This window comes from Heliconius melpomene, chromosome 18, assembly GCF_056956725.1.
Source record: "Heliconius melpomene rosina isolate 202511_hmr_F chromosome 18, ASM5695672v1, whole genome shotgun sequence".
Classification (NCBI taxonomy): Eukaryota; Metazoa; Arthropoda; class Insecta; order Lepidoptera; family Nymphalidae; genus Heliconius; species Heliconius melpomene.
In genome coordinates this window covers 11,568,532-11,595,716 of record NC_140406.1, presented here as the reverse complement: position 1 = coordinate 11,595,716, position 27,185 = coordinate 11,568,532, and the positions used below count along the sequence as shown (strand labels likewise).

The following is a 27,185-nucleotide window of genomic DNA, read 5'->3' as shown; positions in this document are numbered from 1 at the left end:
CTCACCTGAGCGCGGGCCGCGGAGGCTCCGGCCGCCACGCCGGCCCGCGGGCGGAGCGGGGAGCCATACGGCCTCCAGTGTATACCGGGTCGCCGCTGAGGCGCGAAGTATCGCCGTGAGTGTAGTGATTGCATTTTTAACGCATTTCCACCTGTGAGGATTCCTTTAGTATCGTACGGAGGTAAGTACGGGATTACTTAGTTCACTTGCGTCGAGCGAGCCCACGTTCTGCCGATGACACGTCACTGCGCCCGCGCCTTTCGGGATCGAGGCCGACTCGAGAGAGAGCCGCTTTCCCGCAATGCTGCCATATTCCTTACAAAATATTCCCTTAAACGTTCAAATTGTAGTAACATAACATAAAAAAGAGTTAGATTTTCGGTATAAGAACTATTTTAGATCCAAGAAACGAGTCATATTGGAAGCGCAACTTTCATAAATTAATGGTACGATGTGTACGGCCAAACGAGGCCCTAAATTCATAGGTTAGCTACATTCACTCGGAAGTGTTTCGAATTAATTACAGTCATATTATAGAGATGCTACGCTATGAGCGGCGTGACGGCGTGACGGCGCGGGCGCTAGATGGCAGTAGGGGCGGCGGACGGTCGTTGCTCCGCTGCGGCTCACGTCGAGCCTCGCTCAGCTGAATTCTAATTACAATTTACACCACACATCGCAAACTAATCCAGGATTAGTCGAAGGCATCCGCCAATAAAGCTCCCCGACCGTTGCCTCTGGACGTTTAAGGAGTTCCTGCGTCTCTGCGGGGTACGTGATCGCGGTGCACGGTGCGTACGAGTGCCATAACACTATAATAAAACGTTTGCACAGGAAGTCTGTATCAGTCACCATTTACTTCATAATATATGCCAAATTAAATCATTATAATAAAAGTACACATTAAGTATATAATACAGATCACGTTTGTATTATATACCAACTAATATTTTTTTTTTGTAATTTATTACTAGATGAAATGCTGTAACAGAAATTTATCTAATATAATTTTAGATGTAAAGTATGTGTTCGTCGGCATTTAGACAAAAAAATATTACGTAAAACTAATTTTAATACGGTTATTTTCTAACTTAATTTTCTAACTTCAGATAACATAATGAAATTAATTTGTGATAAGAATTTTGTTATCTTGAAATACCATCAGCGATTACTTACAATTGAAGATTTATGTAGATAAATATAATACGAACAAGTACCTAGTTTTGTAGGTAGTATACAATATACATACTAATATACTTAGTAAATATTATAATTCTTCATTATCGAACCTCCTCCTTTTTTGAAAAGTAGTCAGAATAAAAATAATCCTTAATCCGAATACATTAAAAAATAAAAAGAGAAAAAAGAGCCCAATAATTTAGAAGTTTTTCAAAAATACACTTAACCAAATCATATTTTTTTTTACAAAATTGAAGGACACGCAATGCCTCAAGAATTCGGTCAGAAAGCGAGGAACGGAAGTCTCTTAAGGGTGTGTTAATACTAGGTTCCCGGGTTCCCTTTGCGTATCCTGCTATATGCGCGATACAGCGACAAGCTAAAAAAAAATTTTAAAGGATACAAAAGAAATATTTCACATCAGTCGCACGTTGATCTTTATGAGGACAAGCTGTCCAGTCATATCACCGTTTTTATCGCTATAGTACGTGCAAAATTTTATGACCTAAAGGCCGTCCGCATATACTTAGTGGATGTATCTGAATGTATAAAGAGGCTGATGACAATTGACGAGGTGAAAGAGGTCTCTGGCTACCTTGTTAGGGATTCAGCGTAAAGCTAAGTTAATTTAAGTATTCGTATCTGCTGTAGTACTTAAAAAATCGTATACGTCAAGTTTATCTATTATTTTTTACGTAATGCGCCATGATCAAGTCTTTAGCTAGCAGCGAAGCGAAGCGTAAAAAGCATTAGCGACAAAACTTAACTAGGCCTTAGATACGTGAAAACTCACACACTTACAATAAGTATGTTTGGGTGTATAGTGCGTATACATACACGTATTTATTACGCACACATTCACATAACACGTAATGTGCGCGTGTGTGCATGCACTACCTGTTCCTCCCTCAAAAGAAATCACAACAGCCGAGTGATGATGACGTTAACGTCCGACTGACTTTCATTGAGAAGTGTTAAATAACCATGTCGCATTAATTAACTCCTTTAAGCTATATCTGAATGTCATATCTAGATGCTAACATTGTAAATATATGTATATATCGATTTATTATAAAACATGATTTTATGGTTTCGATTATAATTTATTCGATTAATACATAATCGTTAATCTAATAATATTCCAAATTCTTCATATAAAATAATTCGATGACTCAACCGACTTTCCACGTCGTTAGGAGCAAAGTCACTATACTAGGTAATTAATTTATCAATATTCACTAGTTAATATGATAAAATTCTATGAAAAAAAAATTTAAACATTATAAAAAGGCTGGTAAAATATCATTTTAAAAACAGGAACGAAAAAACTCACATATATAGAAGACTTTGATTTTTGTTACTTTTGTCAAGCGAATGGTCTGTTTATTTTTAATTTTAACATTACTATTTAGTGATCAACGGAAAAGCTGGTAAGATTGGACCCTTTAAAATGGAAGTTCGACATACTAAAGGTTCCGTACAAATCTAAAACTACTAATTCTATAAATAAGACATATTACCTGTAAGCGCAACGGCGCGGTCCCACGCGAAAGCCGTGCGGTGAAAACAACGAGCTTGAGACTAACGTACGCTTTTTATCACATATTTCTATTTCTTTCCCTTCGACAAGTCTTCATTGGAGTAGTCTATATCGGGGTTAGCTTGTTAAACGAATATAATCTCTTGTAGTTCTAAAAGAAATTATTTTGCTGCTTGTTTTTTGTTCGATATAATTTTTGCGTTTATATGTATGATTTTAAAACGTAGGTAATTCGGATGATTGTAATAAGGTAAATCTAGAAGTAAGTTAATAAGATTTAAATAACGGTGTACGGAAATACACATTATAATTTTGTTATACTTATTTGTTAAATATTTTAAGTTGAAGTTGGCCAAATTGAAATTAAACCACACGGGATGTACCAGCATTCAAATTAAAAAGAATCATTAAAATCGGCTCACCCGGTCAAAAATTCTTAGGTTAAAACTTAAAAAAACAGTGGAATTGACAACCTCCTTTTACAGAAGTCGATTAAAAATTAATTAAAATCGTCGATTAAAAATTAAAAATTTTAAAAAATAATTAAATTACAAAAAATTTCTTACACAGGATGACGAATATTACATAAACATATTTATTAACATTTAATTTAATGATATTGACGTTTTTATTATTATAATCTGATTAATTAAAACATTCCACTGCCGCTACGATATTTTTTGTAGTAATTAATAGAAATAATTATAGATAATGATATCATTTAATACCGAGTCGACTTCAGCTTAACTATGCTTGTTAATGTGGGACAATATAAGTATTTAAACACCAATAAAACTTACTAAATTTAAATTGAATTTATTGTTTATTTATTTCCATAGTTTATTTGCGATGGTACTAAGGTAAGTTAAGATTCTCGTAGTAAGCGGGTTTGACATTCCTGAGGCATGACGCGCCCACTCGTTCTGCTGGACGCGTGTTGTGGCGCGACCGGCGACCGGCGACATGCACTAATGTTGGCAACCTCTTAACTCTTGTACAAATTAAAAGTATTTATACCAATATCTACGAGTATACTTGTTAAAATATCATATAAAAGGACTGGAAATTTAGCATTTCATATTTCTTCGATTCGATTTAATCATTACTAAATCTGGCGTAAAGTTCGTCCTAAATTCTTATCATTTCCTACACAGAATATTTTGCTTAAAAAATGGTAATTACTACAAGCACAACTTTGAGTTACTTTCGATTAGAAATTTGCATAATACCCGAACTTATAATCGTGACTTTCGTAATATCTTCACAATGTTCGTTCAGTGAATTACACATACTCTCTGTCTATCTATAACTAGTCACATCGGCCATGAACTCTGACAGATATTTAAATGTAGATATCGTTTTGTGCTCGTATTTCATATTAGCCTGATAACAATGGATCCTCACGATTGAACTTCTATGAATGTTAATATACCCGTTCGAAAAGCTTTAGCATTTTTAATTCTAAGTTAAAATACGTGTTGCCATCTAAACATTCGTAACAGTAAAAGTAATTGAGATGGCGTGTGTATTACTTACTCTTACTTAAAATATTCGAAAAATGTATTCCGCAATGAGACTTCCGTTCATACCTTCACATGCTCCGCCCATTGGCGACTAGCGTACACTAAAACTGAACATACGCAACTGACGTTAGTACTATTGAATAATATAGTGCATCATAAAAATAGAAAGTTATTTTCTTTATATAATCCAATAAAACTATTTGAATATTATTGAACAGAAGAGTATAAAGAAATTATTTTTTATAATATATATAGTTAAATCTTACATTTAATATTAGACTATATTCAAACGCGGCTTGGTTTACTTAAATTTATTACGCCAAAAGATAATATTTGTTTTTTAATATATATTTTGTAAAAATATTTTTAGTAAAATGCATCCTATCTCCTTTTTTATGCCTCTAAGAAGATGTGTACGTTTAATGATAATCGGTTTATGAGTTTTGGTGTAAAAGCGTAACAAACAATCTTACATTCACATTTACAATATTATTATAATGAAAGAAGTAATAATATGTTCGCAATTGTTTCCAACACATGTATAGGTCTGGCACTCTAGTTCCACTGACGACCCCATGCTCCCCCGTAGAGCGTGAACGGTCGCGTGACCCGCGCGGGAAGACCCGCCCTACAAAAGACATCAACGCAGATGCATCTGTGATCTGATAACTATTACATCGACTTATCTTAATTTGCTACGCTGAGATAGTTTTAAACTATCTAAAATTGTTAGGACAACTAGTTTTTTATACATATAGATATATTTTTAAATTATGTTTTTAATATATTTCTTCAGAAAATAAATATAAGACTGGCTTAATAAGATTAAATGCTTGCTACTAAAATATTTAGAGTTCTAACAGAAACGTCTCTAATTAAATAATAGCAGTTAAGAAATAAATGAACCATTATTAAATGTTATTACAAGTAAGTAATACTTAGTTATGCGAATAAGCCTAATTAACAAAAGTAATAGAACGTATTAGGTAGATGAGGCAACAGCCATTCGGCGTGCTATCTATCTGATAAGAAATATTTATTTTGCATCAAACGAATACTTTTAAGTAACTGTTTTCTTTGGCATGAATTTTATATACGTAATTAGAGGGCAGTCGTGGCGCTGGGTCACAAGTGTGATAGTAAACGCGACGGTTGTGTGTTCGATTCCCACCAGGAGAAAAGAACTATTTAATATTTTCATTCCTTTGTTCTGGTAATAAGACAAATACAGCGTAAAGTGGAAAATGGATTTTCGTAACTTTAGGTTTCCTTTGCCTACCCCTCTTTATGCGGATACAGCATGAAACAAAAAAAATAATACAAAAAGACAAGTAAATGCTTTGAATTTTCATATATTTTCTCTATATATGACTTATAAAGATATTTCCACAATTTGCCTTATATGTAATAGGACATTTTTATGGTTAAAAAATAAACATTGTTAAATATTTAATTTGGTATTTAATGACTGTAAATAGACCTCAAATATGCGTTGAGATGATTCGCAAGTCTACAATGTAGAAGTACGCCCACATACAAACCTACACGACAGACAAACAATGTGCCTACGTATAACGAGATTCATTGTTATTGATACTAATCTTAAAACGTATATGAAAAAATTAAAAATCTTTAATATTAATAATCAATACTACTTTTGAATCTTAACGGAAGGTGAACCTTGCTGTTATTGTCTTTGTTCTTATCTTCACAAAGTTGAATGTGTAGCATATGTACCTACGTTTATGCCAATAAAATAAATAAATATAAATATTCAAAAAGTTATTTTTTAATTTCAAGCTTTATCTCGCACATAAAAGGGTAGGGAACCTGGGAGCCTAGTGTTAAAACAGTTCAGTTCCCCATTTCTCGTCGAATTCTGAGGCGTTATGTGTTGAATGGTGAAACTCAACGCCGGGTTTGAAGAAAACGAAAATATTAAATATAACCCCGAGTGGGTATTGAATCCACAACCGTCACAGACACACGCTGCGCCACTGTTCCACGATGAATTTAAAAAGACTCTAATTTACCTTAGCTTTACATTTGTATATGAAAACAATTTTTTAAAATATGTTTAACTAATTCTGTTTTTTTAAATAAAATATTTATCTATCTATATTTATAGATATAATAAGTGTACAAATGTATTAAAATATAAAAAAAAAACTGAATATTTTTTTCACAAACATCAAGTCAAGGTGTGTAGAGTCGCGAAAGTCAGTATATTTATCATAATTTATCACATTGATATGCATAACTCTGTTGGAATGCGTGCCTCGGAACCTGTCAGCAGCCTCTGTCGGTCTGACGAAACACCGGTATCTAGCGCTGGCCGACCACCACATATCTCGAAATGCCTTGAAAATATTACCACAATCCACAATTTACTTAGAAACTATCAAGTTTTTAAATCAAGTGGCTATTAGTGAATTGTCATAATAAATGTTGCCAGGTAGTTGACATTACTGCGATAAATATTTTAGTTAACAATTTATTTTTTGTACATTTCTTTTTTTGTCAGTTTTACGAGCTTTACGTTAAACTTAAGTTGATCGTTAAGATCTGTATCGAATCTAAGTCTACCACTTTCCGTCGAATTTTCGGGGCATTGCGTGAAGAGTGGCGGAACTGAACGCCGCGCTTTGGTACCAGAGCAAATAAATATACTTAACATTAGATTCCCTCTATCTACCTTGTGGTATACAGCGTGGAATAAAGAAAACCCTCTTTAACATAAGAATAGTATTTTCGTTTATACATGGAACTAGGTATTTACATCTATGCACTCCTGCAATAAATTGCACAACACACGCACTGGTTTATTGTTTTAACAAATACCACAACTTTCTCACTTTTTACGCAAACTATATTTACCAAAAGCCCTTCTAAACATTACACATACATATCTACATACGTCGCAAGAATTGCTATAGAAAGTGTAAACGCTTTCTCAATGGTGTTGCTCAGACGCATTCAAAACATTGGGTGTAGTGGAAGGAATGCGACCTAGTTCCGCAATACAAACAAACGAACAGACACAAGGATTAGAAACGCAACGCGCGTCCCATTGAGAAAGACGGCAGTGCGGGGCGAGGGCCGAGGGCGCGGCGCCTGCGCACCTGCGGCACTGCTGGCCCTCCCTTCTTTAACCGCTACGATATACAAACATATTATACTCGCCAGTGGACTCGTAAAATTGCGAAATATTAATGTTTCTGACAGTACTGACTACTGAGTGCACTGTACTGTATTCTCGTTAATCATTACATACCACGTTACACAAGTCATCTTCTATTTCTTCACTTCGTTCTAGAGTTGTTAATCAATTATAGAATATTTTATTGACTTTTATATGAGGTTAGTTTCAAGTAACTTTATAACTTTTAAACATTTTTTAGCTTTACGCTGTATCGAACAAAGAGCTGGAATGGCAGAGGGAACCCGAACCGAGTGTTAAGAAAATATGTTCCCTGTTCAGACACTATCCGCCGAATTCTAGAAGCATCGTGTGTTGCGTGACGAAACATACCTATGAGTTACCAGAACAAAGAAATAAAATATTTCATTCCTTCTAGTAGGAATCGAACCCACAATCACGTTCTCGTGCCACCCCAAATCCTCGTCACGTTTGTGACGGCAGCCTCGACAGCGGGTTTCTTTTATTAATTTGTTATTTAATATCATATTGTAACTCGTTCTGTTGATGATGAAGCCTTACATGCTTTACAAACCGTCGCTAAAAATAACTGCTAATATGGAGTTTTAAATTATATTCGTGTAAAATGTGAACCTAAAACATGTAAATATAATATTTATCGATATATTCAATGAATTGTAAATGTAACTACTATAGTCGGTGTGCAGTGATGGCTAACTGTCAAAACAATTTGTAACTGTATTCAAAGTATGTAATCAGTTTCGGACGAGAGCCCACGGATGACAGCTGCTCGGACGGTGGCGGCCTGGCTTTACCAGCTGTAGCGTATTCTTTTTGTGGATGATGGATAGGAATGGGTTATTCCAAAGTCAGTCAGTCCAAAATTATATAATCATATACAGGATTAAATTATTAATATATCTTACTAATATATAATCACAAAAATATTATGTGAAATATTCCAATATACGAATTGAGTTTACCCAATTTTAGTTGTAAAACAATACAAAAATAAACGCGCATACCTCTACAGATATTAGTAAAGTACCTGTGAGTTTTATCTTTTAACGCGAGATAAAGACTGAAATAAAAGATAAGCACTATAGGGGACTTAACGACTAGTTCTAAGTGATATAATAGAAATATCAAATATTTCAATTACCAATTAGTAGTTCCTGGTAGCTGATACCTTTGTCATGAAGAGCTGGAGTCACGTTACGTGAAAACAGAATAGACAAAGGTGTTTCACGTGATTGTTGCGATTGTTTGCCACTTGACGACACAACAAAGTGCAGTGTTTACGTACATAGATAAATGGTAATCATAGTCGGTAGTTACACCGTGATGACCGTATTGTATCTACTATCACAAGCCAGTAACTAATACTGTTCTTTCTTCTGCATCCTGTATAGCAGGATAGGCAGAGAAAACCTAGTGCTGAAACACTGCGATGCTTGTTTAACTAACAAGATTTTAAAATAACAAAAATTAGAACGAATTCAAATTAAAAAATAGAATTAAAAATAAAATTTGAATATTTTATAAATTACCAATCACCATTAATTTATGCTAATTTGTATTTTTTGTTCATAAAAGTTTAATTATTTTAAAACATATAATTTTTGTTACAGATCTTTTAGAGAGGGTATTAAATAAAACCATAATAAAATTTATCGTGATGCGTGAACTGCACCGATCGTCGTGAGAGCCGCTAGAGATGGCGCTACGCAACGCTAGGGATGGGGGGAGCGGTCCGAGGGGAAGGGCGTCGGACGCGACCGCTGCCAGAGCTCTGGATGAATTTGAAACCTTAGCAGGCCTTCGTAGAAGTGCTTATGTCCTGGAGCACCTCGCCACCTTCACAGTCACTAGAGAGACCGGTATCGTGTATCCTGCTGATGGCATGAGGAGGTTGCTTCAGTTGGAAAAAACCAACGGTAATAAATTACAATAGAATATACGCAATTATATATACAAATCACGGCGATGTTCACCTCTTGCCCATACTCGTATTAGGAAAACATTTCTGACATTCATATGTATAACTATTTATTGTCTGAATAAAAACTATGGTTCTGGATATTACAAATGTTCTCCAGGTTTGGTTAGGCAATTCACAAGTTTGGGTTCTGCCACCCAACATGCAATTAGGTACTCAACGACAATAAAACATTTCAGCCCACTTCTCAAATGAGAAACAGATAGAAAAAGAAATTATAATTTATTGTTAAAATTGATTCTTGTTAAAGTTGGATGAATTTGATGACAACAGTTACTTTTAACTTTGTATATAACTTTACATTAACGAACAGTTATATTTTCAGGAATATGGAGTCAAAAAATGCAGCTATGTTTAGAGGACCAGTGGGTGTTAGTCATGGATTACGAAACAGGGGTATTGATTTCACTTTTTTTGATGAATTTTGCCATTTCTTTTCATTTGCAGACAGAGCGGTTTGTGATTATCTCTCACCAATCACCTTATGATGGCACAAAAATATGAATTATTATAAGTTTCTTGCCCCGGTTCTTCTCAAGCCTGTGGCAATAACATTTTCATTTCGTCATTCTGATTAAAACAAGGCCCGGAACTGAGATTCACCACTCACCATGAAATGTCGCGAAAATTGTATGGTGTATAGGAAACAGAAGGTCCTGACACTGACACTAGGTAACCTAGTGTATACCCTGCAGGATACAGCGGGAAGCTAAAAAAATGTAGAGTTTGCAAGATCGCTGAATTATTTTAATACTTTAACAATGTTATTATTAGAAGTATATTTGGTATTGCAGTCTATAATGGAGCGTTTCCCGGTATCGTGGGTACATTCTCCCACCGCGTTCACGTCTCCCGAGCCCGCCGAGCTCTACAACAACGTGCTGGCGTTCGTGGTGGGCGCGCCCGAGGGCGGCGGCGGGGGTGGTGGATCACCGGCCGGGGCGCGCAGGGAACTACACATCTTCCAGTGCCATGACGTCGGCGCGCAGACGCTGGTCGAAGAACTCAATGCACTTAAGTAAGATGCTTATTCTACACACAATAAGACACTGTTTGCTTACCAAAATTATTGATTTTTCATTGTACTATTTCATATCACAAAATCTAAAAGACAAATTGATCTTAAACGCCAAATAGGAATTTGTTGAGATCAGATAACATAACAACATCTAATAATCATTGGTGAAGTAACTGTAGTATTCTTAATATGCCCTTAATCTTATCGGAGATAAACCTGGCCTTGAGAGAAGAACAATTTTGTATAGCATATAGTATACCTGTGAGCGTGCACGCATGTACTCCTTCGAGTAGAGTATACGGTTTTATTGATGGCATGTTCAATAATACCTTCTTGTTTCCATTGCCGGTGTCCTCTTATTCATGGTAATATTAATACAAGAGATAGCTTAAGTGTTTTGTGAAAACGTAATCGTTGTGCTACAATAGTATATTGGTTGCTGCAGGGGAGTTGGCGGCGGCGGGTCGGAGGGGGGACGCGACTTTGTAATTGAACGTGAACGAGAGCGGGAGAGAGAAAGTGAAATGGACAGACCCCGGCGACAGGTAACTATGTTGTCTTACACACGTGTACGTATATGTGGGGATGAGATTTGTAACGTTTGAAGGAATCATATAGAAATATAAAGATGAAAGAAACGACGCAGTCGTGGCTTCAGGTCGCGGCTGGTTTGCTTAGCATACATGATATCCCAGTCCGCTTGACGGCCACCGAAAGCCGAGGTTCTAGTCCCGCAGGGGGCGCCCGTACAGTCGTCGACTTCCTCACAGGCAGCCACATAGTGCTTGCATTTATTCTGGGACAGAGTACCCTCCTCCTTCCTTTCCCCGCCCCCATCCCGGTGTCGCTGTCCAATCCAATATGGCTAACAGCATTAACCTCATGATTGAAAAAAAAAGGCAAGTGGGTACATACATGATGAGAGGATGAAATGAGAGGAACGGTTGTCATATGTTATGTATATTGCATGAAATTTAAATAAACTACCTTACTTTAATTGTTTCCAATCCCACATATATTAAGTAACATACATAATATGTTATAATAGAAATGAAATTATTTACGTTCACTTATTACTGCAGCGTGAAGTGTTTTGTCTAACAAACGTGACGCACGATCTCGTTTGCATATATTGATGACGAATTCAGTGCCATACTACCTTTGAGTGTCACTCGCATATTGTTCTAGAAGCACGAGGACCGATACGTTTTATCAGACTCAATGAGTTATCAAGAATTTTATCAGTTTTCGATAACGACCGGCAATCGGCTGAATTTATTGTTCGTATAAATCGATTAAATTCCAAAGCAAATATAACAACTTTAACGACAATATAACATTTATTACCGGTAATGATATTCACATAAATAAATTATGTATTGCAGCATAAGAATAATTAAAATAAAGTTAATTAAAATAATGAGATATCGTGATATACGTAATAGCATATTAATTAACGAAATTAAATCAATTAGAGAAGTGACGATAAAGTTATTGCTAACATTTTTTTTGAATTCCAGTTTTAATTGTAAAATTGTACAAAATTAGGTAAATTATTATTATTACTATCATGCATATCTACTGCCTTGTATAAAAGACACTATTATTAAGAACTTAAAACTTTTAAAGCGTTGTATTAGTGGTCAGGTAAAAAATTGTATTAAACGTCCGCTATGTTAGATGCTGTTCGCAATTTTTTAATCTAAAGAAGTTTTTCAACTACGAATATAAACTTTAAAACTATATGACCCCAAAAATATATTATTTCAAATTAGTACATTTTCACACGCAAGCTATTTTAAAATTTTGGAGCAGAAATAAACAGAGATAAACCGATAGGATAATCCATCCTCACGTTATCACTGATAGCGATAAAGCGGACGGTGGACGGTCCGAGCTGTCATCAGTAGGGATCTGAGAATCCGTAGGAGACGACCGCGACATCTCGTAATGCCGCCGCTCTATCACACCCTTACTCAGAATCAATGGGAAGCCGTTCTTGACGTAAGTCCTGGACCCATTAACAGCTTTGAAATCCCAAATGCAATTATTATCATAGTCATATAATATAATATCGACAGAATCATAGAAATTATACTAATAGCATATCGTATGAATAATTTTTTCTTCATGATTTCCAGCAAATGTCAGCTCAGCTAGGTCGAGGGGAAAGAGAACGGGGAGGTTCCGGTGGCGAAAGAGATGACGCGTCATCGACGGGCTCTGAGAGGTTGTACGAGCAAGACATAGCCATACTCAATCGCTGTTTTGATGACATAGAGAAGTTCATCGCGCGACTACAGCACGCCGCGGCCGCGTCGCGCGAGCTGGAGAGACGGCGGCGCTCGCGCGGTGGTGGCAAGCGCAGCGCTGGCGCAGGCGAGGGCATGCTGGCGCTGCGCACGCGTCCGCCGCCCGAGAGAGACTTTGTCGACGTGCTGCAGAAGTTCAAACTGTCCTTCAATCTGCTGGCGAGGCTTCGAGCTCACATCCACGACCCAAACGCACCTGAATTAGTCCATTTCCTGTTCACACCTTTGGCTTTGATCGTCGACGCAGCTCAAGACGTGGCCGACGGTCGCCTCCCCGCCAGAGTGGTGCAACCCCTGCTCACCCGCGATGCGCTCAACTTGCTGGCCAACTGTGTGACCAGTAAAGAGACTGAACTGTGGCATTCTCTAGGCGACGCCTGGCTTATTCCCAGGTATATAATTGATACTTTTTACAGCTTATACAGGAAACGTAGCTTTTGTAAATGAGAAATATGAACAATCGAGGCAATTATGGCGTGAAAACTGTCAATCTTCTTCTTCCTTCCTTTCCTTTGATTCCGATTAAATAGATAAGAAAAAATAAAATCAGCTTCGTGCTTTTTCCCGCACTTAGCAGGGTAGGCAGAGGGAACCTAGTGTTAAGACACTAGGTATAAATAAGAACATTTGAAAATGGACTTTACATTTTTTTAAATATATTTTTAGATTGAAGTTTTACTCGCTCTAGTAAATTGAAATCTAGTAAATTAAAAAAAAAAAAAGTTATTCCAGTCATATATAACTAAAGTCTTACGTCTTAATAAAATAATAATATTTAGATAATAATCTGTTTTGATTAAAATATCATGAATTTGATCAGATCAATTACATATAATAAAAGATGATATCACCTAGGTATAATGAGTAATAAATATATAAAGTATATTTTTTTGTGTTCTTGCAAAGTTATCCAAACAAAAGGTTTGTTTGTTTGTGTATTAAAAATATATATTTTACAAAAATCTGTAGACAATACCGCGTGTGAGCGAGTTATACTTACAGAAATACATATATTTCTAAAATCTAGATAATCTAGATAAATGCACTATACCATATTTTAAGTTCCTTTATTAAGTTACAGTCGTTTTGACCAAAAATTAAAGCAATTGTAATTGTAACGAAATATCACTAACAATTATAATAAATAATTTCAGGGAGCAATGGAAGACAACAATACCTCCGTACCAGCCCGTGTTCATGGATGGTTGGTCCCCTGACTACCAGGTCGACGACCAGCCACTACGAAGGTACAATTAAAATATCTACACATTCGTTCAACATTTGTGAACTTTTTATATGTGGGCATCAATAATATTGTTGTGTTGTTTATTAATATGTTATGTTGTCATGACCTTTAACAACAAATGTTGTCATTCGAATTTACCAACTTACATGATCCATGTCGTTCATTTAAAAAAAAAAATGTTATAATAAATATAATATCGATATCTTCATGGATGGATTATGATTTTAAATTTTTATAATACTTGAACATTTCATATTCATCCACATGCTATACGGCAGGAGGTAAAAGCTGCTTGTTGCTTTTGCAAAGATACACTCAGACCTTTCAGTTCTGGCTCATTAGTGTTCGTCATCATGTGTCAATGTGTGTGTGTGTGTGTGTTTGTCCGTGGTGAAGGCCGTCGCCGCGTCGCAGCGAGGCGGGGAGGGCGGTGGCGGGGGCAGGTGTGGGCGCGGGGGAGGGCAGCGCGGTGGAGGAGGGCGGCGCGGGGAGGGCGGACCGTTCCGAGAGCTACGGATATGATCGAGATGAGCCCGATTTGTATGGAGAACAATATGCACCGTACCCGAGGTATTACGTTATGTGTTTGTATTTTTGTATTTTACTTTCATTTAGACGTAAGACAGTTTACTGTATCTCGGTACAGCATTAAAACGTTTGATAGTTAAGGATTTACAAGTAATGATTAGTAGTTCCTGAATGTATCTTGAAAAATGAAGTCAATGTCCATGTGAAAATGTGTGTGTGAATTCATAGATTGTTGAATTCATAGAGAAATGTGTGTAGAATTCATAGGTTGATTCATAGAATGTGTGTGAATTCATAGATTATGCAAAAAGTAACATTTCCTATTAAAACTTAGACTTGAATTGCGTTTGTTAAGAAAAATACATTTTAAATATATAACTTAAATTGTTTTATTTTATCTGTTTTCTATTTCTTTTCTATGTTTTCAACAAAAATCAAAGAAATTAATTTAATTACAAGCTCATGTTTTAAATCTTTAACTTACAGAAATACCCGAACGCTAACTCGCGAAGACTCCGGATCAGCAGCATCATCTCCTGAACGAGAGCCTGCCTACAGAAGTGACCGGGATGACGGTACGAATACTATTTACATACGGATGTATTTTTGCTCCTTTACTGTCTGTATAGTGCGATCGACTAGTTGTAGCTCACCTGAAATTAGCTAAACTATTTTCTTCTCGAGTGAACCATGCGCAAAAGATTAGAACTAACATAACCTAACCATAAAAAAAATATAAAATAAGGTTTTAAATAAGGTCTTAATAATAATGAATATAATATGGAATATGTTGAAATTTCAGACGATCTAGGTGAGGCGTGGGCTCGCGGCGTGTCGGCTCGCGGTGGCCGCGTGGTGCGCGTCACGTACCCTCGCACCGCCAACAACGACAAGGAGCTCACTGTCGTGCGCGGGGAGTACCTCGAGGTAACCACCACGAAGAAAAACATAATACAGTAACATGGACGCGTAGTGGCCCGAAGGCACCCTCAAGTTAGCCGTAAATGGCTGTGGAGATGTGATTTTAGAGATTTTTTTCATTTCATTATTTTCTTCTCGAGAGGACAATGGGATAAAGTTTAGAGCCTAACGTCTATTCTAGTATGGTTTTGACCGGTCATTTATTTGAAGCATGATGATTTGAAGCAGCATGAGCCTGCTCATTTTGTTTTCGTTTATTTATTAGCACATGGGCTCATATCACTATGGGCACATAGTATGTACCTACATTTTCTAAGTAATTAGTTTATTATTTAATAATTTCATTATTTAAAGTTGACACTGAAAAGAGAAACCATTCCTCCACCGTTGAAAGCTCCTTTAGTTATAAACAAAACATATCAATAAGCACTTATTAATATTTTCCCTGTTTGTTACAGGTGTTGGACGACTCCCGCAAGTGGTGGAAGGCGCGGAACCGTCGCGGCGTGACGGCGCACGTCCCGCACACCATCGTGGCGCCCACGGTGTCGCCGCCCTCCTCGCCGCACTTGTACCCTAACCCCATATATACACATTATCAGGTAATATCATAATATATTTATTATAAAATGTAAGTTAAGTGAAGAACGGAGTGTTTTGACACTAAGTTCTCCCTGCCAACCGTATTATATGTATGATAAAGGATGAATCTAAAAAAATTAAGAATTATCTTCTATCGATGTCACTTTACTTTTATATTTTACCATTAAACAGAAAAACTTCATTTTCTTTTATTTTTTTAACCTTAGAACTTGTTAAACAGGAAGGCGGCAGAGGCTCCGGCGGCAGCAGCCCCACCAACATGCCGGGTAGGGGAGGCGCGGGCGCGGGCGGGGGTGCGAGCGCGGGCGGCGGAGGCGCGGGGGGCGCGGACTGGGTGCGCCGCGAGCGCCTCGGCAAGAAGGGCGAGTTCCGATACTTCTAGCGCCAACTATCGCAGCATCACGCGCCTTCCCCATACCGGATCTACCAAAGCGCTTCCCGCACGACACCGGACACCGCTTAGTCATAGTTTATGTATCCGTTAAGATATTTATTTCTCATCAATCGACACGCAGCAGTTGCAATGTCTTGGGCTCGACAGATGGCGCTAGTATCGGAACGCGTCGCTCGCGTCGCGTGTGTGTGCGTGTTGTCGGGGAATCCCGCTGGCAGGGCGCGGTTAATCCCCGCAGTCTAAAGCTTGATGTATTGTGTATTGTGTAATATGTATTCCGCTGTGTCGTGCGTTGAATGTAACTTTCTATTCACATTTAGCTGTAAACGTAATGAAACGATATGCTCACACTGTAGACGTACGCGGACCGCGATAGTAACGAGCGGATAGTGCTATGTGTTCAGTATGAAATTCTCTATTATACGTACTTGTTTATTAATTAACAGAGTCTATATTTATATTCAATATGAATAACTAGTACATCTAATTTATATTATAGATGTTTTACACGCGCGTTGTATCATGTACGGGAGCGGGTGCAGACAGTCGCACAGTCTTTCAAACACAAAAATGTACATAGTGTTACTAACATACTGGCTACTAAAAGCTCTGTAGTTTCCTACAATTATATTTAAAAATATAATTAATCGTTTAAAATTTAATTTGTCTGTCGACACGTCACTAGGCGCCCGCTCCGCTCGCTAAACGATATGCTCATGTTTATACATTTTATACTTGGAATAAAATATTTTATAAAATATTCAATATAGTCTATTCTTTTCGCCTTCCTACTAAAAATTGTTTTCAAGTTAATCTTTATCGATTAAAAATTACCGTGAGATTTTAATATAATTAATTATTTAAATATAAAAAATACGGTTTTTGTGTGTGCTTTGCTTAGTGTTGTTATTTGTGGGTGTGCAGTATGCTGTATTGCTACGTACGGGTAAGTGTCTGCTACTTGTGTGTTCTTTTTTATTTTTTTTTAAATATTGGGAAAATGAGGGCATTTTAAAAAATTATGGGCTAAATAACAATATTAGATAATAATTAATTTTAATGGAGGTTTAATAATATATCTTTTTTAATTTTTGTTAAAATTTCAAATTCTTATACGATTAATAAAGTATATGCAGTTAAGTATCTGCTAATTGTGTGTGGGACACACAATTTTTTTATATTTAAAAACATTGTATTGGGTAGAGGGTATTTTAAAAAACATGGGATAATTAAAAATATTAGATAATTAATAATTTTAATGGAATTTTTAGTAATAATATTTTAGTAATTATAAGTTTATAATTTTTTGCTTAAATTTTAAGTGCTAAAAAGTAGTCTAAAATAGATTATACGCACAATGTAAATTGCAAGTCTTTAAAAGTGCATATAATTGCATGGACAACCGTTTCAGCACCAGAGCCACGTAAAGTAGAGAGGTCAGTGCCCCCTCCGCCCCCTCCCCCGCCGCCGCCGCCGCCCGAGCCCCCCGTACCTGCACCCATTATCATCCCACTCAAGACTGATACTATGAAATGTAAGTAAAGAATCCTTTCTCTGGAAAATTTAAAACATATTAGAGATCGGAAGAGAGTGCTTGAAAATTTTGTATTTTCCATCACATGTTTGAATATGTAATCTTATATGTGGATCCAGGTTAAGGCTGGGAACCGAGCTATTTGCAGAAAAGTATCGTTTAGTGCTACCTGGCTCACAAATGTAGCTTAGGAGTTATTTTTTGTTTTTTTATAACAGCTACGAAATCAGTTATGAGTACTGGATCGCTACACGAGGAGCTCAAGGCGGTGCTGCCGCAAATCCAACAACGGAGGCTTGACTTTAAGAAAACACCTGACATTTTCATACATCAGGTACTATTTCTGACATCTATTGTTCTACGAATTATATAAATGACTACTAAATAATAATACTTCCAATCATATTCTATAATTAATATACTTTAGGCCATAGTGGCGCAGCAACAGCAATATCGAATCAAAATCGAATGTGGTGGGTTCAATTTTCACCCAGATTAATTTCATTTCTTCGCTCTGGTATCAAAGCCTGCCTGGCTTGAGTTCCTTCGCTCAACACGAAATGTCTCGAAAATTTAGCGATGCATAGGAATCGAATGCCTGAATAATAGGTTCCCTCTATCTAATGTGTTATATGCGAGATGTGCTTCCACAGAAATCCAACCCCGATGAAGTGGTAGCGTGGCTGGAAGCGAAGGGCTTCAGCGCGAATGCTCAAAAGCAGATGCGTCTATCGGGCCACCAGCTGTTCGCACTCTCTCGCAGTCAGTTCGAGCGCGTGCTCGGCTCCGACGAGGGGAAGCGTCTCTACAGCCAAGTGCTCGTGCAGCGGAACGTCTCGGGGGTAAACAATTTTCTTATCTCTCTTTCACTATTTGTTATTAGATTTCATGTTTCATGTGCATATGTCTTATTCTGTTTCTGTCGCTTATTCTATTCTGCAAATAATGAAAATATCTATAATTTATCTATCTCCTTCCTTATCTAATTATCAAGTAAATAATATTTTTTGTGTGTTGGTTGTTTTACCACACTTAGTACAAAACGACGTCGGCATCCGAGCTGCAGAGCATCCTGCGCAAGGTGCGCGAGAAGGTGGAAGTGTCCTGAAGACCGCCACACCACCAGGGGCACAACATAACATGCAAATATATGATAACACGTATCAATCGGACCAAGCCCTGCATGTTCATGATTTACCAGATTATCATAGAAGTTCCTCTTATTGCTGATTTTATTAGTGTAAACATTAATTTTAAGATTTAGATTTTATTTCACCATTGTTACATAAAGTGTATATTTTTCTAAGCAAATATAACTACTTTGTGTCAAATAACTTATTGTTAACTTATCAAAATATAGTGAACGAAATTTAGCAATATTTTTTACTGAGTCGTCCCTTTACGTTATAAGTTTACCTCAGATGAGTTTATTAACAGAAAAAAATAAATCCAAAATTATGTTTGTTAAGGTTGAAACTTAAAAAATATATATTCTATTTATTAAATTAAGCTTTATCTAAAGTTAGCTAAGTAATTAAATTATAATTTAAATAATACAAGAATTATAGTTATCATTAGGGTAATTTAACTACTAGAGTGAATAAGACACATTGTCATAAAAATATTTCATTTATTATTCTCTATTCTTAAAATTATAAAACAATTTACATATAATAATAATAATAAATAAAGCTGCGAGTTATTTTTTTACTTAGTTTCTATAAATGACGTATAAGAAAAACAATATAGTATATTTTTGGCTAAAAAAGGAGTGTCATAGTATATTTATTTTACACTATTAATTATATGTGAATACATTGTGAGTAATAAACAATAAACATTTATAAATTACAAAATGTGTTTTATTTTCATACAATTTTAGTCAAAAATATAAGTGTATATGGTCTAAGATCCAACTGCAAAAATCTGCAGATATCTGTTTTTTTAATGATATTTTTATTATCTATGAATGCTATTTATGAATGGTAGCAGAATAGATTATGCCATGGTTGCAGATTTTTTTGCAATCATGGTTGAAGATTTTTACAGCTGGATCTCGTTTTAATAATATCGTGTGGGTCTTAAAGTTGCCTTATAGTCTTTCATTTACATGTAATATCTAATATCTACCCAACCCTGATTTATATAATATATAGTTAATTTACATAGTAAAAGTTAATTTGCTATCTAAGTAGTTAGTCTTAGACGAAATATCGAAATCGTTGTAAAATTTGTACATAATTTTATAAATATGTCTTATTTAATAGTTTTTTTTATTATACTTATTTATTTATATATATTATTTTTAAATACATTGTACACTTATTCAGTTTAATGTAATAATCATAAATTATAATATATGGTAAAAAACCATAGCGATATATTTTTCGGTGTTACAGTATATTTATAATTCTAAGAATGTGGAATATATCTTCCAATATTATAAAAAAAAAACAAAATCCGAAACGATTTTGTTTGATTCTTTTATTTTTTACCAATTAAAGGCACTAAAAATTGAGATGGCAAGACTAACTAACTAATAAACTTAGAACTAATGAGTATGGCACGATAGTATCTTATACACTAGTTAAGTAGTCTACTGAAGTAGTCTTCTAATTCTACTTAAGTAGTCCACTCAACACACACAAATACGCTACGCTTGTCTCTCGCCCGCGAGCGACCGCACACACAGACATATTCAGACTTAATAGTCGCGGCTAATTTCTTTATATTTCAAAGATATATACATATATAAAAATAGCCACATTTTGTATAATTTTGTTACATCAAGTTGCCTTGTATGTCACTCTTTACGTATACATTTAGATGTTAGACATCACAATTATTATGCATTTTCATTTATTTTCATCTAAAAATTAAATATATTAATATAAATTACACAGTAAAGTCATACATAATTATACTTACTTCATATAATTTTTGAGATGACTTGCGCTTGTTATTTGGAATGCGGTACTTGCTCAGATTGCAAGTTTAAAATAATATGTTATCGAAAATGTATGTAAATTTTGTTTTAAAAATGCGATATCGAAAATGCATAAACTAAATGTTTTTTTTATTATTTTTAGACTATAATTAACTTGCTACTTTCTAGCTTTGGTGGGCTAGAGGGATTGCGCAGCGATACGCGCGGCAATGGCGGCCGTCAGTGCGCTGCCTTTACCGCTACCGTCTTCTGCGCCTAGGAGAGTAAACTGAAACAAATATGTCACAATTAATATATCGCTTTTTCTCTTCTAATTTAAGTATTATTTGTTGTTTTTTTTTGTTAAATCAATTTTGTTGTTAAAATATGTTTTAACCAAAAAAATACATTTTTCAAATACTAAAGTACTAATTTAGTTTAAGCTACTAAAATGATTAGTAGCCTTTTCAGAACTACATTAGTATCAGAGTAGTGAGTGAATCTAGTGTATATTCGTAAACAAATATTATATATATATATATATATATTTGAGCTGCACTCTATACCCTTCGTATAGCAAAGGGAACCTATTATATATTTTAAAAAAATCAGATGAATACCTTATGGTGCGGCGCCAGCAAGCTGACGTATTTCTCCATGAGCGCGCGGATACGCGGGTGTCGCTTGAACACGGAGCCGTCCACCGCGACCGCCACGTGCTCGCGCGACATGCGACGCAGCAGAGTCGCGATACCTGTTATATATTATTAAAATTATTCACAACATTTATAAAGCGAAGACCTGAAGATAGATTTCTGTAGCAGTTTCATCACTCGATAGACAATTTCTTTGAAAATTGATAAAAAATAGAGACCTAGTATCTAAAGTCCGTTTTCTCTACATATTCATTTGTAGCAGTATAAACTAAAACGTACAGACTGAGACGAGCTGCGCGGCGCGGTTAGAGATGACGCGCGCGACGTGCTGCGCGACGAGCGCGTCGTTGCGCGTGACGGGTGCCGCGCACGCGTCTCGTAACGCCTCCGCAGTGCACGACCACGCACCTGACACGTTCTCCCTATAAACAGATATAATCATTGAAATAATTATATAGAAGCACATTTATTTATAAAGTTCATCAAAATATTAAAAAAAAACAAATTAATAAATGGGAACAAGTTTATGTGTGTACCATCTGTAGATGGAAAAAAAAACTACTTTGAATTCTCATCTAATGTGTAAATGATCACATTTAAGCTTATCTGAATATAAGGAAAATGTTTCTACTTACTCTTCAAACATGCTAACATGTGCGGACAGTAGGGAGCCGCGCTCAGGCACCGCCGGGAACAGGCCATCACGGGCGAGACCGCTCAGTACTGCACACAACAATTCCCCTAGATACTTGCCACCAATGTATTTCTCAAATCTGAAATGAATTATAATCTTATAATTTTATTTACCCTGTGGGCTTTAGCATCAGGGTGATGCTAATGATACGAGACTTAATATTGAACTCTTTTATTGCATATTTAATTTGGTTATTTATACGCTACAAAACAATAGTGGAACATAATTTCACAATTGTATTTGTAGCGAATAAATTCAGGTTGCTGATATAGCGTGTTTATACAGAATATAATAAGACTAGTGCAATACCCCTACAATACTCCCCCCCTTTGGGAAAAAAATGTACAAAAATAAATATAAAATAACAAAAATTAATTGTTTAAAAACCAAATCGAACTACAGGTTTAATTGTTCGGCCTGACCTAGTGACTTGAAGCGGTGTTTTGCTGTCGTAGGCTCCTGCGTTTGCGCATTGTTGTCGTCCTGCTGATGTTGCATTCGTGGAGTCATCGCCTTTGTTTATAACGAAGGCTGGCTTAAGTCGGTCAATCGATATGACAGCTGTTTTATTGGAGCGTTGAACTTTAAAGTATTTTTCATGTTTTTCCAAAACTTTGTAGGGGCCCTCGTATGGTGCGATCAGTGGTTTTCTTACAGCGTCGGTCCTGATAAACACATAGTCGCATGTACTCATATCTTTGAACACGAAACTGTTGTCTTTGTTCTTCCGCTCATACGATGTTGGCTTGACGTTGTGAAAAATACGACGTAACTGTTGAACAAACTCTTCTGACGAGGTTATGTTGTTTTCTTTAATGACGTCAAAAAATATTCCGGGAATTTTAATATTCGTACCGTATACCATTTGTGAAGGGCTGACTTCACTACCATCTCGAATTGCGGTGCGAAGTCCTAATAGTACAGTAGGTAACTCTTGTGACCAATTAGTAGAATTACCGCGTGCAATAATAGCTGTTTTCAAAGTTCTATGCCATCTCTCCACTATTCCGTTTGACTGCGGATGATAACTTGTTGTTCGAAGTTTTTTAATTCCTAGTAGTTTTGACAAGGATGAGAAAAGATTTGACTCAAATTGACGTCCTTGATCTGTTGTTATCCTTAATGGACATCCGAATCTTGAGATCCACATGTTGTAAAACTTCCTTGCCACTGTTTCGGCGGTAGCTTCGGCTACCGGGGCTGCCTCCGGCCACCGAGTAAATCGGTCAATAAACGTAACAATGTATCGGTTATTATTAGATATAGGTAAAGGTCCCACAATATCGATGTGCACATGTTCAAATCGTTCAGATTCGGGGAACTGCATGAGTGTCGAATTATTGTAACGCGTGATTTTCGCTTTTTGACAAGATACGCATTGTTTTGCCCACGTACTAGCGTCTTTATTAATTCCAGGCCAGAAATAATGATACGTTAACATTTTTCTCGTCGCTCTGACGCCTGGGTGCGTTACGTCATGTAATGTACTGAATATTTCATTTCGAAATACTCGCGGTACATACGGTCGAATTGCACTTGTTGACACTTCGCAGTATAATTTTTTGTTGCATGGTAAGGTGATTTTTTTCCATTTCAGCTTATCATTCTGTAACAGTTTTTTTAATTCTGGGTCAACTATTTGTTGAGTCGCAATATCGCTCCATTCTATTTTATTTGGGCAATTAATCTGCGATACGCGGGATAATGCGTCAGCTACTGCATTTTCGGCTCCGGAGACGTGTTGAATTTCGGATGTGAATTGAGATATGTAGTCTAATTGTCTTAGTCGTCTCGGTGATATTTTTTCTTTAGAAACAGATTGTTTTTGCTTGAACATGTAAGTTAATGGCTTGTGATCTGTGTACACAATAATTTCATGTCCTTCACAATAATTTTGGAAGTGACATATCGCCATATAAATTGCCAACAGCTCTCTATCGTAGGTGCTGTATGCTTGTTGAGCTTGAGATAGAGCTTTGGAGAAAAAAGCAATGGGTTTCCATTCGTTATTTATTTGTTGCTGCAGAACGGCTCCGACGCATGTTTGAGATGCGTCTGTCATTATCGATAGCGGTGCGTGCGGAGAGGGTGGAATCAGCGCAATGGCTCTTTTTAAGCTATTCTTGCACTGATTGAAAGCTTCCCTAGTTTCGTCGTTCCACTCGATTGTGCGATTGTCTCTCTTTGAAGTTCGGCCACACATGTATTTATTTAACGGCGCTTGATGTGTAGCTGCGTTCGAGATGCTTGTACGATAAAAATTGAGCATCCCTAGGAATCGCTTTAAATCACGAATTGTCTTCGGTAGGGGATACTCGTCAATTGCCTTTACTCTACTTGATAATGGAGTTATACCTTCTGGCAAAATTCTGTAACCGAGGAAATCTATTTCAGACTGGCCATATATGCATTTCTCTGTATTTATCGTAATACCATGTTTACTTAAACGGCAAAATACTTCCTCAATATGTTCTCGGTGAAGATCTTCAGACTCAGACGCAATTAAAATGTCGTCGACAAAACAAAATACATAGTCGAGGCCACGCATTATGTCGTTCATGAAACGCATGAATGTTTGGCCGGCATTGCGTAGTCCAAAGGGCATACGTGGAAACTCAAAAAGGCCAAATGGAGTAATTATAGCTGTTTTTTCAACATCTTCAACTGGTATTTGATTATATGCTCGTTTGAGATCTATTCGCGAAAATATTGTCTTCTTAGGCAGTAGATATGTGAAATCCAGCAAACGCGGAATAGGATATCGATCGGGCTTAGTAATGGCGTTTAGTTTTCGATAATCACCACATAGTCTAATTCCTCCTTCTTTTTTCTTCGTGACGTGGATAGGACTGGCCCATGCGCTTTTGGAAGGCCTGCATATGCCCATACTTAACATGTGTTCAATTTCTTTCTTAACGAGTTTAAACTTCTCTGCTGACAACGGCCGACACTTTGAAACGACCGGATGACCTTGAGTAATTATTTGATGTACGACCTCGTGCTTAGGAGTCTCTTTTGCGCAAAATGGTCTGGTTATATCTGGATATTTTTGCAATAAATCTGCGAAAGGCGCTTCGACATTGATTGTCGTAATTGAAGGTGCGTTAGTATTAATTATCCTTGCCGCACTCAATAATCCTGTGACGCCGTCGACTAACCTCTTACGGCTCATATCGACCAATAAATTATGCTTTTCTAGAAAATCGGCGCCTAGAATAGGTTGCTTTACGTCTGCTATAACGAAAGTCCATCTGTATTGTCTTCGTAATCCCAGATCTAATATAAGCGTTTTTTCGCCGTACGTCTTAATTTCGCTCCCGTTGGCCGCATATAATTTATATTGATTTGATATTGAGGCTTTATTTGTTCTCGGAATTACTGAAATGTTCGCTCCCGTATCTATTAAAAAACGATATCGACTTTTGCGGTCGATAACGCAAAGACGGCTAGATGGAAAAATAGCATTGACGTCCGTCTCCGTCAACACTACTGTGAGTTTTTTTGAAGAGGTTTCCAGGAGCAGGGTGGCTCGCATTTATGGGCGAATTCTTTATATTTATAATGATAATAACATAGGCTATGTTGCCTGCCTCGTGAATCTCGCCTTGATCTTGAACTGCTTCTATGTCTTCTATATGGTTCTCTTTGCCGCCCCCGAAATTTGAATGAGCTTTTTATTTCTGCGATTTCAATAGATAATTTATTGATTTGTGACAATAATTCATTATTGATGAAATCCGATGATGAGGCGTCGACTTGTGATACCTCGTGAATTTTCATATTTTCCATAATTTTATCTGCCATAGCGGCTAAATTTTCGAGCTTTTGATCTTGACTAACCATAAGGACGGCTCTTATAGAGCTCGGTAATCGCTGAAGCCATAAACTGTGTAGTGTTGAGTCAGCGACATTCGCATTCCTTGCTAATTCGGACATCTTTCGTAGTAGCTGTGACGGCTTTTGATCGCCTAAATCCATCTCGCTTATTAACTTTTGAAATTGACGCTCAGCGGATTCTTCATAAATTGACAATAACCTTTGCTTTATTATGTCATACTTTTGTTCGGACGGCGGATTCAGTAACAGATCACCTATGTGTTGAATAGATTCCCTACTTAGTTTCGAGATGACTAAGTGGAATTTAGTTTCGTCCCCCTGCTTTTGCGCTTTTACAATGGACTCGAACTGAGCAAACCACAGTCGTGGCATTTCAGGCCAGAAATCAGGTATCCTGGCTACGATACTTATGGCTGATATCTCTGGTGGCGTTTCTATGTTTGATGGAGTAAGTCCCGGGCCGGGAAAATTAACTTGTTGCTGTATCGGAGCGTCAGGCATCAATGGGTGAAACATCTTGACCCTTTAACTTCCCGAAAATCTCTATATATAGGACTTGGTAATTCGTTGCCTCTTGAAATTCTAACCGGTGAGACCCGCTTGTGGGAGGCCGGTTAGAATGTGCACTCACCAATCCTATAAAGATTTGCGTCGGACAGTAGTTGGGTTCGTCAGACTGACGTCGGGGTCACCAATGTGGGCTTTAGCATCAGGGTGATGCTAATGATACGAGACTTAATATTGAACTCTTTTATTGCATATTTAATTTGGTTATTTATACGCTACAAAACAATAGTGGAACATAATTTCACAATTGTATTTGTAGCGAATAAATTCAGGTTGCTGATATAGCGTGTTTATACAGAATATAATAAGACTAGTGCAATACCCCTACAACCCTTAAGATAATATATAGAAGAATGACAATACTAAATATTATTAAAAAACTAAACTAATTTCCTTATTTCTTACTACTTACTTATTGTTTTTATTATATAAATGGGATGGGTTAATCCCAACTTTAAATTAATTGCAACTCATCACTTACAACATCTTTACTTACCTACTCTAAGATTTATTTCACGGTAACCAACATCTCACAAATTACTAATGTC

At 36.6% G+C, this 27,185-nt stretch overlaps 3 protein-coding genes across 5 annotated transcripts in view; 1 reads left to right on the top strand and 2 right to left on the bottom strand.

Moving 5' to 3' along the window:
- The first annotated feature begins 26 nt into the window (after positions 1-26).
- Positions 27-20,261, top strand: LOC146529596 (epidermal growth factor receptor kinase substrate 8-like). Of its 2 annotated transcripts, XM_085202438.1 has the most exons (16): positions 27-181; positions 9,034-9,339; positions 9,727-9,797; positions 10,196-10,419; positions 10,865-10,964; positions 12,561-13,123; positions 13,886-13,978; positions 14,374-14,547; positions 14,992-15,080; positions 15,308-15,432; positions 15,885-16,028; positions 16,250-16,295; positions 17,835-17,957; positions 18,176-18,291; positions 18,611-18,799; positions 18,994-20,261. In XM_085202438.1, the coding sequence occupies exons 2-16, from the start codon at positions 9,120-9,122 to the stop codon at positions 19,063-19,065; spliced, it is 2,349 nt and encodes a 782-aa protein (XP_085058564.1). In that variant the 5' UTR covers positions 27-181; positions 9,034-9,119; the 3' UTR covers positions 19,066-20,261. The 2 variants fall into 2 exon arrangements, with proteins under 2 accessions (XP_085058564.1, XP_085058566.1); XM_085202440.1 differs by lacking the exon at positions 14,374-14,547.
- Positions 19,571-27,185, bottom strand: part of LOC146529594 (hexokinase-like) — a 31,358-nt gene continuing 23,743 nt past the window's right edge. For both annotated transcript variants that reach the window (XM_085202442.1, XM_085202441.1), the window contains exons 8-11: positions 22,175-22,312; positions 21,819-21,961; positions 21,504-21,637; positions 19,571-21,172 (exon numbers count right to left, since the gene is read on the bottom strand). In XM_085202442.1, the coding sequence (XP_085058568.1) occupies positions 21,083-21,172; positions 21,504-21,637; positions 21,819-21,961; positions 22,175-22,312 (505 nt within the window). In that variant the 3' untranslated portion in view covers positions 19,571-21,082. The remainder of the gene's footprint in view (positions 21,173-21,503; positions 21,638-21,818; positions 21,962-22,174; positions 22,313-27,185) is intronic.
- Positions 25,720-26,784, bottom strand: LOC146529595 (uncharacterized). Its single transcript, XM_085202443.1, has one exon. The coding sequence runs from the start codon at positions 26,584-26,586 to the stop codon at positions 25,720-25,722; it is 867 nt and encodes a 288-aa protein (XP_085058569.1). The 5' UTR covers positions 26,587-26,784.